At 40.6% G+C, this 18,584-nt stretch overlaps 1 protein-coding gene across 1 annotated transcript in view; it reads left to right on the top strand.

The window, feature by feature from the left end:
- Positions 1-1,583: 1,583 nt before the first annotated feature.
- SLC26A5 (solute carrier family 26 member 5) overlaps positions 1,584-18,584 on the top strand; it is a 33,302-nt gene continuing 16,301 nt past the window's right edge. The window contains exons 1-5 of the mRNA XM_005526009.3: positions 1,584-1,662; positions 2,413-2,532; positions 13,184-13,397; positions 15,037-15,176; positions 18,362-18,472. Of these exons, the coding sequence (XP_005526066.1) occupies positions 13,243-13,397; positions 15,037-15,176; positions 18,362-18,472 (406 nt within the window). The 5' untranslated portion in view covers positions 1,584-1,662; positions 2,413-2,532; positions 13,184-13,242. The remainder of the gene's footprint in view (positions 1,663-2,412; positions 2,533-13,183; positions 13,398-15,036; positions 15,177-18,361; positions 18,473-18,584) is intronic.

The following is an 18,584-nucleotide window of genomic DNA, read 5'->3' on the forward strand; positions in this document are numbered from 1 at the left end:
CAATTATCCTCCACAGGAGTGTTTTTACTCTCCTGAATTGTCTGTATTGTTTATTCTGTATTAACTTTCCCTGCCTATTCTTTTTTTGACCAAAAAATCCTCTTTTCATCTTCCTGCTACTGAGTTTAGCACTATATTAATCCCTGTCCTTCTCCCAGAGCTGAAGAAACACAGCATCTTTTACCATTTTAGACAATGCTGGAAAGAAGCAATAAAAATAATTAGTAACCTTCAAGTGCATCACACTAAAATGCACGCAAGAAATTAAAACCATCTTGTATTTAAATGCAACCATTGACACAAATAGTGAAACATAATCCTCAGGATTACAGGAACATTCAAAATGCTTTATACCTGGGTGGATTTTATAAGCAGGAAATCTGCTAATCTGTGTTTGTTTGAGGCTTTCTCTTCTCCTTTCTCTTTGTGCAGGGTGCATAAACGAGTCTTCCCGTGGTATGTTACTGCAATGTATGTTGTACTGGTAACAAAGAATGGCAGAATTTCAGTACCAGGCCACAAACTCATAAGTGAATTATACCTGCATTCTAACACAGGCTACAGATTTCCAAGTTCAGGAAAGAATTAGCTTTTTGGATAAACAACTCCATCAACAAACATGCCTTACCCAAAGTATTTCCACTTACCCAGTTCTGTGTAACAATGGCATCCAACATCAGTCCACAGAAGTCTGATGCACATGGCATTATCTTTCACTGAATTTTTTCAACAAAATGCCTTTTTGTTACAGCCTGTTTTGAGTAAACAAACCTCATATTCAAAAGCAACTTTAGAATTGTTTTGACCTTGAAATTTCTCAGTTTGACAATACTGAAATTTAAAGTGCTGTATTTCACTTTTACATTTCAGTTACTCTTAAATTCTAACAAGGGCTACCATGTCAAGGAAGACCAGTTTCACAAATTTTTTCATGTTCTTAGTGCATGAGTTTCCAAGTTGGAAAAAAAAACTTCTACAAATTCTGTATACAAACCCAAACCTGGGAGGTGAGAAAACATTTTTGTCTTGGGCAAGAGAGAGCTATCATTATGATGGAAAACATTACAAACCAAGGACTTAAAGATGAGATCTGTGAAGGTATTTCACTACTAATTCCTCCATATTCACAATGAAATTGATACCTACATATTCTTTGCGCCCCTAATGAAAAATTGTATCTAGACACTTGGAAAAAAAATTGAACAGTTCGGCTGGTCAGACACTGGAATAGGTCGCCCAGGGAGTTGGGAGTCACCATCCCTGAAGGTGTTAAAGAGGCGTCAGAATCAGTCCGTGGGTGATGCGGTTTCGGTGTTACAGGGGCACTGCTTGGTTGACGGCTGGATTCGGTGATGTAAAATGACTCTTCCATCCGCGCTCACGCCACCATTCCACGGCTCTGCGGCTCTCTCCGGGCGGGGGGACTGGCGGGGCTCCGCCCGCGCAGGCCGCACCGCCGGGGGCGCACACGGCCCCGCGGCATCCTGGGACTCGTAGGCCGCGGCGGGGACGCGCCCTGCGGGGGCTGCCAGGGGACTACGGGTCCCAGGGGCGCCCGGGCCCGGGGGGGGGGAGGGGGCAGGGGGGGCGGGGGCTGGCGGCCGCGCGCACCCCTGTGCTCCTCACCTTGGAGCGAGCGGCGGTGGAGGTGCCGGGCTGGAGGTAAGCGGAGCGCGACCGGCCGGCCGGGGGTGGGCGGGGGGTCAGTGGCGGAGGGGGTCTTTCCCCTTGAGCAGATCTCCCCTGAGGGGAGCGAGCCTCGCTGTGGAGCGTTGGTGGGGTAGGGATCTCCTGGTGCCTGTGGCGCCCGCTCTGTCACCCCGGGGCCGTGGGTAGCCTGTGTGCTCGACCCGTGCCGCCCCCGCTCCTTTCGCTCCCCGCCGTCCCCGGAGGAGCGGCCCGAGCCCCGCGTGCGGCAGCGGCGAGCCGGGGCCAGCGGCGAGCCCGGGGCCAGCGGCGAGCCCGGGGCCAGCGGCGAGCCCGGGGCCAGCGGCGCGCCCGGGGCCCGCGGCGAGCCCGGGGCCAGCGGCGAGCCCGGGGCCAGCGGCGACCGGCGGGCAGAGCCGGGCCAGCGCCGCTCCGCGCCTCCCGCACCTCCCAACGGCTCTCGGGCAGCGGCGGTGCCCGCGCCGCTCGGTGCTGTAAAACACGCGCAGCACCCAAGGGGAAGCCGGAGGGAGGGGGAGAGATCAGTCATTTCCTCGTGTTGTGGCTGCACCCCTCCGACTGTAAGCTGCGGGCTGTCAGTTTAGGTCAGAGCGACTCTCCCAAGAAGTCTTGTAGCGACAAAAACTACCTGCTCTGCACTTCATTACTAGTGATAATGAATCAGCTTCAAAACCTGTCAAAACCTTTCCAAAGCCTCAATTAAACTGTTTCCCTGCAACCTTCTCATACCCTCCCACTTTTCAGGCAAAGAGGAAGATTTTGCCTTTCCCTATGTCGGTGTTTTTCAGCTTCATGAACTGTGGGAACGTTTTGAACTCCTTACAAGGGATCGGTGAAAGCAACTAGGACAAGCCAGACAGAAAAGTAAGTAGGCTTAAATTTGCTATGCTCGTGCTCATGCTGCTATTGCAAAATTTTAAGTTGTCTGAACACTGAAATATGGTTGAAACCTGCTTTTGGATACTTCGAAATTTCAGAGGACCCAAGTGGCTGTTGCAGCAAGCATTTAGGGATAGTCCAGTAGTAAGGAAAAGAAAAAACATTAGGTTGCTGTCATTATTTCTGCAGATGAATCAGCAGAATATACATAATTCTTCATAACTATCACAGTTATACAGTTGTACAGCATTGGTTTTGATGTCGATGACTGACAACAAGGGTCTGGTCACTGGAATATTTTGGCTGAAGTTTTCTCAAAGGAAGACTAAATCTGAAAACAGACTTTCAAAATGTCAATATGCAGTAACAGGTATTTTGGGTTAACAGGTGTCTTGTCTCTTCTATTACAGAATTTTCCTAAGTAGGATGCTGCTTTACTGCTGCTGTAGAAATAGAAAAACTAAGGTGGTTTACTGTTTCAGAAGCAAGCACATGCAGGTGGCTGGCACTGAATTAACTCTGTGGGGATCACATCTTGCCTTCCTCAAGGAACAGTAATCACACTTTGAAATGTGTGGTTTCTGACAGTCCTAAGCCTTCCCAAGACATGATAGATGTTTCAGTTCTGCATTTAGCATTATTTCTGAACTGAAGTGTTTTGTTAATAGTCTTGCACTGTATTGTGAAACATCTCTGAAATGTAGTGTGGAAAAGGTATAGGAAGAGAATGGAGTTTCACACATACAGGGCTGTTGTTGGTAGCTGATAAAGCATATTAATTTGCAATAACATTTACTCCCTTATATAGGCTTGAGGATATTTAACTCATCAGTCTCATTCTGAAAGCTTCATTGCATTTAAAGCTTCATTGCATATATTTATGGGGGGAGTTGGGGCAATATTGAGTTGTATTCAGAATCAGATTTCAGTGAAGGAAAGCTCTAAGTCCAGTAAGAAACAAGCCTGCTGCTGCATCCATGCTTGGGTTCTAAACTAATTTCCTCTAAGTATTGTGTCTGGAGCTGATGTGCTTTTTCTGCTTATACTGTACAAACTCTGTGTGCAGGGTAACAGTTTGCTTAAAGGCAGACGTAATTTTAAAAAATGCAGATGATTGAGCATAATCTAGGTGAAAGGCCTAGGAAATTGTGCTGTTTTTAGCCTCTGGCACAAACCAAGCCCTGTTTTCTAAGCTGAATACTTACTAAAATGCTTTATTGGATTCAGCCATCAGATCTTACAACTTGGAGCACTGAACAACCATTACATCTTGCCTTTTGTTTTGAATTTCTAGTCCATTACTGTGGTTCAAATCATACCTTTAGCACACAATTTTTCATGGGTATAGTAGTCTGTCCCCAAAAATTCAATGTTTTTAGAGCTTAAATATTCCAAAACCACAAGGAAAGATGTTATTATTTAGAGTGATGCTAAAACCATAGAAAATAGGCACAGATTTAGCACATGGCTGTCACACTGTTGCTCTTTTGCTAATAACTTGAGAAAGAAGAACTGAACATATGTCTGTCTGCTTTGACTGTTATAGCATAGACAGACCAGTATTATCTTGAGCTACTATTAATATGAATTGCAGCTGTAGGCTCCGTAAATGTAACCAAGACTTTTGTGCAGCCACTGAGTTGCCTAGAAAAGCACAGAGTCCTATGAGCTCCTCTGCCTCTCTTGGTCTCTGCCCAATGAATTGCTGACTGCAATTTCTTCTATTTTATTGCTGGTGTATTTTTTCTGTAAGAGCTGATTTTCTTAAGCTTTCTTTTCTATCTGATTGTTTCATAACCTTTAACTTTTAGCACAAGAAAACCATGCTGAATCTAAAACTCTCAAGGTCTAATTAGCCTGTTGATTTCCCAGTTAACTTTAATGAACTAAACACCATTGTTATTCAGATGTTTCTTTCCCTAGATCTGTTAGTCAGCAGAATGTTGTCCTGCTAGACAGTATTTCTTGATAGGCCTTGATAATATTTCATCATATGGCTACAAGACCTGCCATTGCTGTTATTTTCTAACCAGTTATCTATAGCTTTTTGCTTTTCAAAAATAAAAGCAGTAGCAAAGTGCAGGTCTTTACTGTGTGCTCATGTAATGGGAAAGCTATACACAGACAATATCAAGTTTTTTCACAAGTTTGAAGCTATGGCTGTAAATTTGTGCAGGCAGTTGAATGAGTTTTGCAAGTCAGTTGCATTGATAGGATTTAGATTTTTTTATGATTAAAAGAGTACATATATGAACCACTGGCCTATGTAGGAGCTTGGGCTAATCTTTTCAAAACATTGCATAAACTATTTTGTTTTGTGCAATAGCAAGCTGGGAAAACCTTCCATTTGACAAAGAACAGTGAGTTTGTCTTCCTGTGAGGTTTTTGACAATTATATTTTTACTGCCTGGGTAAAATCTCTTTTTTTCTCCAGCCTGCACTGAAAACTTACTGGTTTTGCCCAGACTGGAGATCAAGTTTTACTGCTGTGCTTTGACTGTGGCATACCCTTTTGTATGTCCAATTCTATTTGTGTTCTTGTAGTATTGTGGGTTTTGGGGAGGGTGTGGGTTAGCTAATTAATAGATTTTAATCTGTTAATTGAAAATCTTTGTCTGACACATAGATTGGGCTAGAGCAAACATCAAATTGCTCCTTTTAATTTATTTTATGGAAATTAGGTTCTGAGGCAGGGCTGAGATTTGAGAATTCCTCAGAAAACCTCTCATCCCATGTTGGATGGTGCTTTGAGCAACCTGGTTTTAGTGGAAGGTGTCCCTGCCCATGGCAGGGGGTTGGAAATAGGTAGTCTTGAAGGTGCTTTCCACCATTCTGCCATTCTAAGGCACAGACAGAATTTTCCAATCCAAATCAAAGATTGCTGCGTGTCTGTTGTTTGAAACATCCTTGTTGAAGTTCAGTCTAGTAGGGACAGGTCAATTAAGCTCAATTAAGAATTGAACTGATTAGGGATTATAGAATTTCTACCTGTTTTTCATGGAATAGAAAAATGCATACCCCATGCAGAACAAAACTTGGATTGTTACTCAGAGGTGCCCACAGGGAGCTGCCCATTCCTGTTCTCACAGAGCTCTGCTAAGATCAGCCAAATCTGAAGAGTCACATCAGTAACAAAATGACAGATCTTTCACAGATGCAGGCAACTGTAATGTCTTTGCTAAATACTGAAGTTTTGCTGTTGCTTAACTTTATAGCATAACATGGTTTAAGTCTTTTCCCAGAGGAAGCTGTACCTGAGTTCATTTAACTCTTCAGCATGGTCAGCATCTAATCCTGCATATCCTACTTTACCAGGATCCTGCCCCAGCTTACAGCTTTGACATAGCATTGTTTTCTAAGCCCTTGCAATTTCTTTCAGGTTTACTGTTTCTTTTTCTACTGTCTCTGGTTCATTGCATTTTTCTTCTTGGAATTTTGAGCAGTACTTGTTTTTTGCTTGTTTTCAGTTTTGTATTATATTATTCCAGCTAAATTTCTTGGCCAGTTTCATATTTAAAATCTATATATATATGATTTTTTTGTGTGTTTCATTTATGCCTGTATAGCTGAACAGGTGACCTGAGTCTAACTACAGTTATAGTGAGTCTGATTTTTTTTCTTCCTTGCTTTCTGGTGACATTTGTTTCTTTTGCATATATGTTCCTGAGAAAGAAAGGTTCTTCCAAGAAGAAATTATCAGAAGATTACTCAATGAACCTTTCTTCATTTCATTTGGTGATCCTCAGCCCAGATACCCTTCTTGCTCTTCCAATTCCTTCATCAAGACACCCTGTTCTAGTGTAGCTGTTGCAGGAATCTTTTCATACAGGGTTGTTCTGCAAAACACACTTAAAGGGCCATTTGTGAAAGTTTTCACCTCCAAGAGGGTTGGTCTTTTTGTTTGTGCAGTTAAGAACAGACATGAGGCTGTCTCACATTAAAATTTCATCAGCACAGAAGAAATATGAAGCCATAAGGTGGGCTGCAAATAAAGCAGAGGTTTGCTGTGAAACACTTATTTGAGAAATTTCTCTACACTTTCTTTGCTCACAGTGGCTTTTTAAATATTTCAAGCAGAGACAATGTTGGCTGTGCACTTACGGCTTTTAGGAGTAACCTTAGCATCAAAATGTTGAGGAAGTTTATTCCCACTGCCTGGCACTCACCTTCAGATCATGAAACAACATTCAAGTACATAGGAGACAGGAGAATGCTGCTGTTTAGATAACATCTTAACCAAGCAACAGTTGCATAAATGGGGACAGAATCTATCATAAGTCATGTTCTCATGTAGGATTTGGTTAGATACCTAGTGCAGAAAAAAAACACAGAAAATGTGTTATAAAGTAGCTTCCAAGAATGAAATGTTAGCAGATCCTGATATGGATAGTGAAATGCTCAGAACTATCCAGAAGAGAGCTGCAGCTTTGAGAAATAGTTAGCACTACTACTTTCCCAAGGAGTGGCTGCCCTATGCTGAAATTGTGTTGCCTTTCAGAAGCATCGGTTCTTCAGGAATTTCTTCAGGCAGGGCACTGGCTGTAGCCTGTTTTGCAGAGGAAAGAGTGCCTTTTAGAGGATCCGTGGAGACTTTTCAAAACCTCATGTTACTTAAGTAATGTAGTTACTTTATACCATATTTTCAGCAGTGAAAGTGAAATAGAAATTGTAATCCCATTCTAAACCCTTTCTCCTTCCCTCTCTGCACCCCCGTCATTTCTTCCTCTGCCCACACATTTTTACTATCCTTCAGTTTCCTCTGTGACTTGAGAGGTTTGCACTGTAAACATGATGACTGAAATGATTTTGGTTATAAATAACAATCTTCTATTTTTTTGTTGTTTATTTTTAACTTGATGCAGCACTTGAGAGGGTAATGATGTGTGTAAAGAGTTGATGAAGCAGATAGGGGAGAATTCTTCTGTTGGCTTCTCTGCAGAAGGAAGAGTGTATCATAGAATGAAGTAATTTCTTTCTGCACAAACATTTGTTTGCTTTCTGCATGTTCCACTTTGCCTGAAAAAATGAACCAGCTGCTGGAGGTCATTGCTGCACTGAGATCACAAGAAATAAAGAAATTGTTCTGGTTTAGCTTGGTGTGTATGGATGATCTTGATTTATGTTATCTCCTCTGATCAGCTGGAGCTTTATGATGAAAATTGCTCCAGCAAAGTTTTTTGGCAGTGGATTTTCTCTGGAAAATTAAGCTGGCTAATGATTACCTGTCTCTGAGGTGGTATATGCCCTTATCAGTTGGCTTGAGCACAACAAAGGGGTCATCAGCCACGGTACCATTCTGGTTGACTTACTGATTCCACTATCACCAGCTACTGCTTTTGGCAAAGGCAAAGAGGATGGCAGACTAGGATCCAAGGTCACTGAAGCTGCAAAAAGTGGTAATAAGAATGATCATATTGCCATGGGTTCTTATAGTCATCAATGTGTTTACACTAGAAACAGAAGCCATCTCTGGTCTCCTTCCCTCTGAGATATAAAAGTTCTTCTACTCAAAGTGCTCCAGGTGTTTATCTTATGTGGAATAGATTAAACAAATCAGTCATCATAACAGGTTCCTAAAACATTCTGTTGATGAAAACAAACATAAGATTGCTGATTGATAAGAGACACTGTTAAGACACTAATGAATTCATTAGTCCATGGAGTAAACCTTTGGGGACTTAAGTATTTTTTGGCAAGAAACATGAAATATAAATTACCTCTTACCAGTTACATAATCTTATTATTTTTAAGTGTGTGTGTATATATATATGTCTAATTTGTTACCATTTTGAGAGAAGGATCCTTATGCTTGATGTTATTATTATGCTCTTTTCAGTGACTACGATAGGTTCACTAGAGGGAAATATATCACACTGAATTCAACAGCCTGAGGAAAGTGGGGCTGCTGCTGCTGTTCCATATCCCCAGATCCAAGCAGTACCAAGGCTGACGATGTGTTTTCCATAAGCACACACACACAGAACACACATACACAGTGTACTTACATTTGTCCATGGCAAGTCATGCATATCAGAGAGGCAATACTGACAGCTTCATCCCCTCTGCTCTCTCTAGCTAAGCAGGATGGAGGCCCAGTACTGAGACTATAGGTACATAATGCAGAGTACATCACACATCTGCAAGGTGGATCCCTCCAGCACACAGGCTCACAGTCTGTCCAGTAGCTCCTTCATCCCAGTCTTCCCAGCTGAGCTGGACATATGAGCCCTCAACCTACTTCAGTTGTTGGTACAGACCATCATGTGCACATGTGTGACTGGCCAGGACTTCCCAGGACCCCTTCTGCTGCCCGAGTGTTCTTACTCTTAGAGAGGAGCAGATGCTGTTCACACACCCAGAGCTGGCCCAGGGTTCCTAGGTGACCCTTGTATACTACTCTGGACTGGTGCTGCTGAGCTTTTGATAGGCTGATAGCTCATGTGGTGGCCCTGGCAGCAGCGCCCCAGGGTATTGTCCAGGTTCTCCATCCTGCTGTTCTGAGTAACACTCTAGGTGTGTGGAGAAGCTTTTGTCACACAACCAAACACAGTTAATGTAATAATTTTACCTTTCTAATGAATAGAGTGGAAATTTTGCCTGTCTAAAAGCTGCATAGAAATTAAAGGTCATGATTTTTTTTTCCCTGAAGGTTCACTACAGGAGTGCATTTCTTAGATTAGGACATACACAAGGAAAATTTTGTTTGTTTATTAAGTTACTTCTAAATTTATGAAGTTTTACATCAAGGCTTTTGGTTTAAAATATCTAGTTGTTAGTGGATTTAATGGGAGTAATGGAGGAGAAATGAGAATGATGGGAACAGTCCAATAAAACTAGAAGAACACATTCCTTATGACCCCACCCAGTCATTTTTTCACCTTTGTGCTTATTTTAAAAACAACTTTGTACATGTCACTCAGGGTGAAAAATGGAAGGCCATAGGGCACTGGGGAATGAGTCCAGAGAGGAAAGAAAGAAATGAGCCATTATGTGGTTCCTAAAATCACCTGGTTTTGTGTCTTGGCTCTTCGGACAGTAGGAACAGACCTTGCAGTAACTGCTTTTCAGAGTACATTTGGGAGAACATATTTTACATCGAGTGACAGTATCTCCACCAGCCCTTTGGCTGATGGCAGTCACCTCTGTTTGTAAGCTTGAAGACAAAAAATATTCCGTAGACTTTTTAGTTCATGATCAAACTTGGAATTCTCTAGCAGAGGACACACTTTAGCACAGTGCTGGTACTGTCCACCTGTGCTTTTCTGCTACTCAAAGCAATTTGTGCTTAGCTTCCAAAAGGGGTTTTGCTCTTTTAAGACAGGCAAGACAATGGATTTGACTCCCCCATTTCCTTAGGTAGTTCAGACACATTCAGGTTAGATACACGTTAGGAGCGAAAGTGCCTATGAAAGCTGCAAGAGTCACACAGTACACCATTCCTAATGTCTCCAGCTTCTTGCTTTTTTCTTCACATAGTTGTATCTTGAATCTAAGGAACAACAGTCAAATCTCTGTCCGTATAAATTTTATGGTTGCACTCTGATTCATGTGATTTGGATCGAAAATTATTGTCCTCTACAAGAGTCAGTGCAGATGGCTTGACAGACCTCCTTTATCAGCTAAGATTGGGAAGAGAAAGTGCTAATTTATTAGTGATAGTGTTATAAATTCATGTTTGCTTCACTTTTTTTTTTTCTTTAACACCGTCAATTTGATAATTGCAGTAAAGACATAAGGCCTTTATCAGTCAGATAAAGAACTGCCAACTCTTAAGTCTTTTGCATACAGATTTTAACTACTTCAACTCAACTGTTATCTGGCTGATAAGATTAATGACAGGGTTTCTTACAGCTTTTTAACTTTATTCTTGCCATGAAGTTCAAAGGTTGGTGTTGCAACCACCAAAAGCAGTGTTACAAAGCAGTGTTCTAGTAACCACTATTGCCTTTCTCTTCCTCTGGATAAAGGTATATGAGTTTTCAGAAATCATAGCAGTAAGCATTCTTTTCATGAAAATGACAGTACCTTGCTTTTGTTCTTCTTCAAGCATTCTGGGGGTGAAGGGTAAGGCTCAGTTTCTGAGCCTTGGATAATTGTGTTGGCAGTTTGTCCTACAGCATACACTTGGAGAGACAGTCGAACCAGTCATGAAATGTTACTGTTTTGCTACTCTGTGGACAATGTGTATCATCTCTTTAAAAGATAACCATCTCAGTCTTGCTCTCTGTATACTTTTGCAAGAGAGATATGATATAAAAGATTTTAGTAGTTACTTTATTATCTACATCTTAGTATTTTAGGTTGCCAGCAGGGAACGTGCTTAGGCAGGGCTGTTAAGATGAAGTTGGTGACATGACATGGAAAAAAAGAATGTGATATGTCCAGCAGTAGTTTTAGGTAGATTTAGGATCTCTTTTAATGACATGTGATTTGATTTCCATGTTCTTGTATCTCCTGAAGGTAAAGATAAGATCCTATCATGTCCTCCCTCAAGTAACTTTTCTTCTAGCTGGTTCTCACAATTCAGTGCAGTGTAACTTCCTTATTCTAACAGAATCAGAAACATTCAATCTGCAGTTTAAAAACCTTCAGACTGAGTGACGGTGAAACTTGGGTTGTGACCTCTGGTAGTATTCCAAACTAACACTTGCCATGATCTGAGTAACTGATTTAGAGTTGTGCCTTGTTCAGTTAGTCAAGTACACCATTTGAATAATTTATTTCACTATGAAAAACACAGGCAGGATGGAACTTCTGTTGTTCTGTAAATGCTTATAGTACCTGGAAGAGCTGGAGCATGTGTAGAGAACTGGAGATGTCCAGACCTCTCCAGGTCTAGATTTACATTACAAGCTCCTGTGGCTCTTCCATATATTAACCCATCTACCAGAAGCCAAACAAACTCAAAGGTGGAAATTCAGGAGCTGAATTGTTTGGGGTTAGCAGGGCACTGTCTTGCATTGCAGTTCTTTGTAGCAGAAAGAAGGCAGGGTGCACGTTTTAAAACCTTGGTTAAAAATGTTTTCATGTTGCATTCTCATTTCATTGGAGAAGTTTGGCCAAAACCAAGTCATTGAACTGATTTGGTTTGTGTCTTTTACATGCAGCTGCAGTTTTTGTTCTAATTTGAGTGGATTTTCTGTTTAGGACTGATTAAAATTGCTTCTTAATTTCTAGATAAAGCTAATGTTGCCAGAACACATAAATTAATTACTGGAAAAGATAGATTCTATGTGAATAATGACATAAGGGATCATTATGGAATCCCAGAATTTTTGAGGCTTGAAGAGACTTCTGGGGATCATGGATCCTCAAGTAGGATCACCTTTATTTCATACAATAAAGCTGAAGTCAATATAGGGTGTGCAGTAAATAAAACATTACAATTTTAGTAAAAATATCCTTTTCTTGCTGACTAGGGAGAATATTGCTTATGAAATACTGAGAACTGAAGAGATGCTAGGCTGTGTCAGCTCTAGGAGACTACCAAGACCTGAGTGGAAAATTCCAGCACTTTCATCAGAGTGAAGGCATAGATAGCAATATTGGTATTTTTCCGGTGGTCTGACTGTATTTGCTGAATCAGAATGTTGGACGAATCATAGTTAGCTTTGTCTGAGTGTTTAGGTAGCAATTTGTTTAATGTCTGTGTGGTAACTCTTTCCCAGAAAAGTATTGATGTACAGCTAAAAACGGAACACCCCTGGGTTAGCACCCTTGGTTGAAGGCAAACACATGCTTAAGTGACTTGCTGGACTTGAGCCCAAGGCCTTGTTCATAATGATGGCTCTGTTTCCCACTGCACTCACGTCCTGTCATCGAATGTGGCACTAGCCAGCATCTCTGCCTAACAACATAGCAGCCCTGTCACTTTGCTCAGAACTGGGAGTTGTGTTTCTTGCCTGGTATTTCTGAAAGCAGCAAACATGGGGCAATGGAGTAGCAGAGTGTCTTTTAAACATGTTAAGATGTTTGTGGCACTGAATCAGGCAGACAAATAGATCTCTACAAACCTTCTGGCTAGTTTTAAAACTGGGCATATCTCCTGATTCCTGTTTTAGTCAGTGCAGGTTGAGAATAGCAGTAAGTGGCACATCCTTCGAAATAATAATTGTTTGAAAGTAGTGGATTATGTATCCTTGAGATGCTGTTTGAATAAAAAGAAGCTTCTGAAGTAGAGGGAAAAGCAGGTGGATGGATGCAGGAAGCAACTGACAATCTGGAAGAAAGAAGTGTGTTTCTCAGTGTTAAAGTCAGAGTTCTGTCTTTTGAAAATGGACATGCCAGTTTGTGAGTAAGCAGGAAGTAACTCAGCAATAAGGGAATCTCCCTCCTACATTGACACGTTCTTTAAAAACTGAGGGAAAATCTAGATAAGCATGAATACAACCTTCCAAGTTCATTTCAGCTCTTATTTACAAAGTAATTCATGCAAAAGCTTTGATTATACAAGAGAAGCATAAATTAATGGCTTGCATATACTGAAGACTGTGATTTATTTTCTTACTGCTGTTACAGACTATTTAATTAGGCTGTAATCACAATTCTTGTCTCTTGCTTGTCAAAATACATTATTTGAAAGGAAACGCCAAATCTGAATTAAAAAGGAAACCAAACTTATTTTGTCTGCAACCAGGTTTTTTAGTGGAGACCGTGGAACTGTTCTTCCTTCACTGCTACTCTGTGAGATCAGCTATGGAACATGCTCAAGAGCAAGAAGCAAGTCTTGAGCAAACCCAGATGTATTGTGTACAGAGACCAATATACAACCAGGAGCTTCTGCAAGGACAGCTGCACAGGCGACAGAGAACCACTCAGACTTTAGGGCAGAAGATTGCACATTCTTGTCGGTAGGGATTTTTGTCTTATCTTTGTTTTATTGGTTAGAAATATTATAATTCTTAATTGATTCATGCACTTAGCTGGTAATCTCTTCAAAGAAACCTATAAGATAAAGCCACTAATTCTATTTTGACTATTCAGCAAGACTGGGAAGGAGCTGTGTATGTGTTTTTAATGTTAATGTATAACTATATCAGAAAATGTTGGATAAATCAGTTGAATTGCAATCAAAGTGCAAAAGGAAAATATGCAGCTTAGGAATGTGAAGTATTAGTCAAATCGCGTGACATAAATTCATAAGACTCAGAAAAATATCTATTCTTTCTGTGTGGAAATACTTATGGCCAAATTTGTGCTTCACATTATCATTTCACAGAAGAATGGAGAAGTGTGATAGCTGTGTAGAGTTCTAAATTATTAGTCTAATAAGAACTTACTAAAGGCATTCTCTAGCTTTTAATTAACTGCCTTGGAATCATCTGGTTAGATGTGAAATGTCTTTAGCTGTGCTCCATGATACCAGGGGATTTAAGTTCTAGCAAAGTTCTCATTAGCTTTATGTTTATCCATGCTTCATTTGCAGAGTTTTTTCCATTTCTTTCTCAAACCTTGTTCTGCAGGACAACAGAATTGCTTTTCTATAAAGTATTCCTGTTCACATAATTTGACATTAGGAGATTTGCTTTGGTTTATGGAGTTACTTCAATGGTAAAGACACTTAATTCTACCTCAGAAAACTGAATCTGTCCTGAATTTAAAAAACTGGATCAAAATCCTCCTTCTTGTGATACAGTCTACTTAACCATGGAGAAGTGTGGATGACTCTCTCACTTGTAGCAACAAGCTTCTTCACAGTGCAATTCAGAAATGCTAATAAATCTCTGCAATTGTCTTGCAATTCCCCTATTCAGAAAAGCATTTATACAATCCCTGTGTTACATTTTTAGCCAAGGTTAAACTTACCACAGTATAATCAAGATATGATGCAAAGCACTACTGGATAGAGATATTGGTTTCCTGGTTCTATCATGAGTCATGGGTTTCAAAAGGTTAATAGCTCTGCTAAGAGCCACAAGGGTCAGTGCTGCTGGCTTCAGTGCCTTTCCTTTCCAGGTGAAGAAGGGTTATGCACTCAAATAGCCTGAAAGGGTCTATCAGTACTAGTAGTGATAGTAATAAGTACTGATTAAATTAATAAAAAAAATCTAAAGCATAGTAATATATAACATTATGATCAAACCAGTATAAAGCACGGAACTAGTAAATGGGAAAAAGCACTGCAAAATACTCTGATGAGTGAAAACCACTATCAGGAAGCAAGTTATGCTCAGGGGGTTTGTTACTAGGAATGATCTCTGCAAAAGGTGTTGTGTGACCACTCAATTGTGTATAGACTGGAAGTTTTACTTCCCACTGACCTCCAGGCTCACAAGACTTTTGTCTTGTTTGTGAATAGCACTAACATGTGATTAAGGGCTAAATTAACTGGAAGCATAGTTGTTTGTGCTTTAGCATGTCCAGAAATTACTGTCGTCAGGAGTCTGAGCCTGCCTGTTAAGGAGCTATTTTCCTATATAGGGATGAAAAGAATTTTTGCAACCTGTTTGTCCCCTAGTGTCTAACTTTCTTTCTGCTTTGTATTTCCAGTTGTTCTTCTAAGAGAGCCAAGTCCCATCTTTATAATTTCTTACCAATTTTAAAATGGCTTCCTCGTTACCCGGTAAAGGAATACTTACTGGGTGACATTATCTCAGGTATAAGCACTGGGATCATGCAGCTTCCTCAAGGTGAGTGTACCTCTGGATACATCTGGATAATTCTCTCTTCTTTGCTTTTTCTGTATGTGCTTTTATGGTAGTGCTTGGCATCCTGAAACAGATGCTCCTGAGAACAGAATGTGTATGTCAGTGCTCTGTGTGGAGATCAGCATGGATTCTGCAGACCAGCCCAGAATGATGGTTCCCTTTAAAGTGCAAGTCAGTGATATGCACCAAACTCTGAGAGAAGCTCCCTCTCTAATCAATATCCACAGTTCTCAATGGCAGACTAGCTTTTCACAGTTTAAATGCATGTCTAAACATTTGCTGAATGCACCATATTATTTACTGATCTCATTGTCATGAAAGTCATGGCATATTTCCTACAGAGGGTAGCAGTACCTAACAGACATATAGACATTATGTTTCAGAGACTAACTGGGACAAAGTAACCAATTTAACAAGAGAAGAACATGCAAGAATTCAAAGACTGATACCTAAGGCTAGAAGTCACCAGTTTACACTGGAACCATAGCAGTGGGCAGTGATTTACATGGTGGAAATAATTCAAAAGTACCCTCTGTAACAAGACTGAAAATCTGTGGTAATTTGTATTAAATGACTTGGAAGTGTCACTGTAAATGGAGCCCATTCCTGAAGCAGGAGCAGGCTCTGGAAGTCAGAGAAATCCAGTGTTCACTATTCTGTTCACCTCTTGGTGAATGGACCAGTAGAATCCTTTGTTTTGCCCAGCACTTACTATTAGCAGTTTCAGAAGTGTTAGGAGGTTAGAAAGCAATAGCACTTCTAAGGAATATCATTAAGGGGTGCCCACCGCCCTGGGAATGGCAGCTTCACAATAGCTGCCACAGTCTCAGTAGATTTTTCTGGGAAGTCTTGGAGTCAAGAAAATTCTTTGATTTGTGCAGAGCCCTGTCCATATGGTGATGTAATTAAGCATAAGTTTACTTCTGTGTTGACTTATTTCATATTTGCCCCTCATTTGTTCCACTTTAAGCTGAGGCAGGTCTGAAAAATTCATCTGTAAATCCAAGATTTTAATAGGTGGTAACCCATTAAAATAATTAACTACCCTAAGTTAGTCTGTGGAGATCATTTCTTTATTTCCATATCTTCCTGGTTTTGTGTAAGTTTTTTGATTAAGGTTATTTTTTCTTCCACACATGGAAGCATCAACTTATCTTAAACTGATAGCTCATGTGGTTAACTCTCAGGCATATCTGTCATATATGAGACACAAACATTGCCAGTTGTATACTGAAATATAATTTATGTCATGACCTGAAGGAACACTAAAATTTAAGTGGTCAGCAGTGAACTTTATACTTAATTTTGTGACTCTCTTTTAAAGTAAACACTATTCATTTGGTGACTGTAAACATGCCCTTAAATTGCTCCTAATCTTTCCCTTTCTAAAAACACAAAAGTTGAACTTTCATTTTTCTGGAATGGATGTAATTATAGCAAGAATGAGTTCAAAGAAGCCTGGGAATTATTCCAGGCAGAATTACAATGACCACGGTGTTTAAGTCATGACCTCCTATCAAGTCAATATCTCTTTTATTTCCTTGGCACTGACAGTCTCTGAAAATGCCAGTACAAATGAAAGGGAATAAAAGGGTATTCAGATCAGGAACTTCACACAGACTCACCCTCCCAGTTTAGAACACTGATTTTCAGTTCTGGTTAGTTATACTGTTAAGTTCATCATCATATTAAGGGCCAGGCTGTTACAACACAGGGTGTTGACTGATGTCGGGAGAGGTACCCGTTGCGTGAGAGAAGATATGTGGGATGAGTTTCACAAGTACTTAATGAAATGCTCATTTGAGCAAGAGAATAAACAATACCATCAGTCCAATTTTGGTGAGATTATTAATTTTTGGTTAGGACTCAGATATTGCTTAGGGCTAGAACAAGGTTGTGTGAGTTACTACACTGCACAAGAGCACTTGAATGGCACAGAAGGCCCCTTTGGTTTAGCTCTTTTTTTTTGTTGTTTTTTTGTTTGTTTGTTTGTTTGTTTTTTTTGTAATGTGGTGCTTTGTCTCCCAATTTAAATTATTAGGGAGAGGTGTTTTTGGGTATCACTGGCTCTCCATGGTGGGAGAACCATTGCTTCTGTTTGGAATTGGCACTGGCCCATTGAGATTTTTACCCCTCACTTGGACCAGTCTGCCCAAGTGTGGCAAGAATACACAGGTGTTACCAACCTGCACTTGTGAGAGTGCAGAACCAAGCCGAGCCAGGATACAGTGTTTTCTCCTTGAGGCCCATTTGTTCTGTTCTGGTGTAAGTTCTCATTAACACAAGCTGTGTAGAGCTATTGTTTTGGCTGCAACTGCTTGGGGGACAGTTATGTGCCATATCACATGGTGTACACCACTTGCTTGTGAGCCTGGTCCCATGACAAGCACACCCTGAGTCACACAGAGGGTGGGAGATGTTCTTCCCTGGTGTTCCTCAGAGCTGTTCTCCCCACAGCTCCACAGCTGTGCTTGCCAGACCCAACTAGAGATAGGAATGATGTGGATTGCATTCCCCTGCATAGAGCTGGACCAGACTTAATGACCAAAAGGACTTTGTTTTTGGGAAGAATACCAGACTGTATAAACTCTGTGACCTTACAGATTGTCAGAAATCATTCTCTGCTTATTTTACATTTTGAAGCATGTTTTGTGGAAACATAAACTGTTATATCATCCCAGTTATTCTGGGGTGAGGGAGGAGGATAGTGTTTAGTCAGTTATAGGTTGCCATGAGCACCATGTCTGATCAGAAAAGGAAGTGAAAGTCAAACGTGTCCCCCTTGTTTTGAGGGTATGGGTGTTTCTAACTAGGTTCTTCTGCAGACAAAAACAAAAGTAACAAAAGGGATTTGTTGGCCATTAAGGAGTGCTTCCACCCACAAAGGCAAAACAGGTGCACAAGTGTGCACACAAACACAGACACCTGCAGTGACTGGAATTAGGGACTTTGGTTTCCTGACTCACCCCATCATGTTTCTAGGCACTGCCCTAGAGGATTATACATTTTCAAGACTATTCACTGAAAGATCTCCTGTTTTTTAAACTTGAGACAAGTCTCTAGATTTCCTATTAGGTGTGTTTAGTTTTAGTAGGCTGAAATCCCTTTGCTTCAGATGGTTTATTTTTGTTGTTTATCTAACATACATATTTTTGTCTGTTTTCTAGGCTTAGCCTATGCTTTGCTGGCAGCTGTTCCCCCAGTATTTGGCCTATATTCTTCATTTTATCCTGTTATTCTATATACTTTTTTTGGAACCTCCAAGCACATATCAATAGGTATATCTGTATGGATAACTGAAAGTCTGTCTGTGTTGTGTGTGTGTTTAATAAAGCTGTAAAAAATAAAATTGGAGAAGTAGAAAGTGTAGTTGTTTTCCATAAATTTAAA

This window comes from Pseudopodoces humilis, chromosome 5 (assembly GCF_049639895.1).
Source record: "Pseudopodoces humilis isolate 2021_Gansu_Grassland_sample_001 chromosome 5, ASM4963989v1, whole genome shotgun sequence".
NCBI classification, from domain to species: domain Eukaryota; kingdom Metazoa; phylum Chordata; class Aves; order Passeriformes; family Paridae; genus Pseudopodoces; species Pseudopodoces humilis.